The sequence below is a fragment of the Euprymna scolopes genome, chromosome 2 (assembly GCF_053919585.1).
Source record: "Euprymna scolopes isolate OS-2025 chromosome 2, ASM5391958v1, whole genome shotgun sequence".
In the NCBI taxonomy this organism is placed as follows: Eukaryota; Metazoa; Mollusca; class Cephalopoda; order Sepiida; family Sepiolidae; genus Euprymna; species Euprymna scolopes.
In genome coordinates this window covers 187,598,965-187,601,650 of record NC_136483.1, presented here as the reverse complement: position 1 = coordinate 187,601,650, position 2,686 = coordinate 187,598,965, and the positions used below count along the sequence as shown (strand labels likewise).

Below are 2,686 nucleotides of genomic sequence, written 5' to 3'. Positions count from 1 at the left end.
CGCTCATACCTTATTTCTCATGCCACTTTGTCTGTCACTCTTAATAAATATATTGTCAGTTCAAATGGTTAAAAACATTACGTAAATATTTACACAAAATTAATTTTACAGCCTATAATATGTGTGTGTGTGTGTGTGTGTGTGTGTGTGTGTGTGTGTGTGTGTGTGTGTGTGTGTGTGTGTGTGTGTGTGTGTGTGTGTGTGTGTGTGTGTGTTGAACCCCACTAGAAAGCGTTCCAGCAACCCACCGACATATTACGGGACTTCAAGTTTATATGATGAATAAATTTGTTAAGAATATTATACTCGCATCCGAATGAAATAATTTTATTTATTATGCTTGAACAAATACATATTTTGTTTTAATTAGATTTATTTTTATTTAATTTATTTTATGTGAAAAATTAATTTTTTTTTAAATGTGTTCAGTAGATATTTGGTCAGCTTCTCTTATTAAATAAAATATCAGTTCAAATGTTTAGAAACGTTGCGTAGATATTTGCACTATTAATAAAATATTAATATAGAGATTAAATTATGTTAAATATTTCATCCAGTAGCACCCAAATGTACTGTCTTAGTTCTTTTTTCTACTATTGTTACTGAATTTATCCAATTCCCTTTTTTCATAGATTTTTATATATATATATATATATATATATATATATATATATATATATATATATATATATATATATACGAGCAAACAGTTAATAAAACGTTAAAAAAAAACACTTTTTTTTTCAAAGTGTTTTTTAATATGTTTTATTAACTGTTTGCTCGTATTATAAGCCTTATCTCCTATTTGGTTTTATCGAGCTTTTACATCTAGCTGAGATAACTTTATAAATATTAATTCTTTAATATTTATATTATACTTTATTTTTACCATCTTGGATCATTTTGGTAAATTTAATTGTAATTTTTATTTTATATATATATATATATATATATATATATATATATATATATATATATATATATATATATATATATATATGATCTGGCAGCCAGTTCCAAAATAGATTACACTGTTTTAAACCGAAGAGCAATACTTTTAATTTTCGACCATGAAATGTCATTTAATTATTTTAAAAGTTTGTACTCATATTTCCACTGCTTATAATTATTTTCTGTTTATATATATATATATATATATATATATATATATATATATATATATATATATATATATATATATATATATATGAGTGAAGAAAAAAGAAAATAATATTTTAAAAATAAACTTCTGTCTTACTCATCTCATTATACTGAGTGGAGGTGTTGTTCATTTAATATGAATTAACCGTAAATCAAGTGGGATTATTTTTCAACAGAGGTTTTAGTTTGTTAACAAGGCGCAAAAGTAAACAAATACAAATCCGTATTAACCCCTTGTTTTACATCAAACTGATATTATAATAGTTTGTTCGATGTACCGTAACATGACAAATGTCCTCACAAAATTTCAGCCAGATCGGCCCAGTAGTTTCCGAAAAAAAAAACTTCTAGGTTAAATGCGAGATTGTGGAAACTAATTCCTATTAATCCCTTACTGTGCATAGAATGGATACAATAATATTTAGTTCGCTGCACTTATTATAACAAAGGTCCATAAAAAATGTCTACTAGATCGACACAGTAGTTTCCGATAAAAGGAGGAACAATCAGCTATCAACCAGCCAGACGGATAGACAGATAGACAGACTAAACGAAATATAATGTAGAGCTTTATCATACTTAGGAACGTCATTCCTTATTTTGACAGTTTTAATTAATATCTGTGCCTATAAGTAATAAAAAAATAAAGGCATAATCTTTTGCGATTGAAGTTCCGTCTTATTCAGCATACGGGGGTGGGGGTGCTGTTGGAGTTTGTTGGGTGCCCGCATGCGCGGATGATCCTAACCCAGCTTGACTGTCCCACGTGTATAATTGCTGATGAGTGGCTAGAAGCTGGTTACGGTTCACATTTTGGTTTTGGTAAGATGTCGGCCTGTAAATCGCATTCCCATTGGCTGCGTAGTATTCGTCTAAAATACGGTAGTTCTCCGCACCGTCGACTTGATGGAGAAGCACGATTTGTCCCGTAGAGGTCTGGGCGAGCATGGGCATCACTATGCGTGTCCTTTCGTGTGGAGGGTTCTGTGATACCGTGACGACGCTCCGGTTAGAATTGGGCCGTCGCCGTTGCCTTCTCCTCGAAGAACAAGATGGATCCCTGGCAGGATCTGTCAGCACTGCGCCATCAGTGTCTTCGTCCTCCGGGCGTTTACAAATCAGACATGTACATATCTCGTAGAGGAGAAAGATGAAGATGAGGATTATGACTGCTGAACCAATGGGGAAGATCAAGTCCGAGTAAAACATTGTGTGCGTTTCCTGTAAAGAGAATGAACGAAATGTTTAAAATATGTTCAATATATTTAATGATATTTCATAATTTGTAATTAATTTTTCAATATATATTGGGCGATCCTGGAAATGAAATATGTCCCTGTGTAGGTTATATATATATATATATATATATATATATATATATATATATATATATATATATATATATATATAGTGTTATAATGGAATAATTCCAGGAGGAAATCCGGATATGAGAGCTCAATGTGGTAAACAGAGCAATAACATAAAAATATAACACGGAAATTACATAATTGTCGATGCAATAATT

The 2,686-nt window shown here is 30.7% G+C and overlaps 1 protein-coding gene across 4 annotated transcripts in view; it reads right to left on the bottom strand.

The window, feature by feature from the left end:
- Positions 1–1,318: 1,318 nt before the first annotated feature.
- Positions 1,319–2,686, bottom strand: part of LOC145299671 (uncharacterized) — a 258,060-nt gene continuing 256,692 nt past the window's right edge. For all 4 annotated transcript variants that reach the window (XM_080144425.1, XM_080144424.1, XM_080144427.1 and 1 more), the window contains one exon: positions 1,319–2,382. In XM_080144425.1, coding sequence (XP_080000551.1) covers positions 1,840–2,370 — 531 coding nt within the window. In that variant the 5' untranslated portion in view covers positions 2,371–2,382 and the 3' untranslated portion in view covers positions 1,319–1,839. The remainder of the gene's footprint in view (positions 2,383–2,686) is intronic.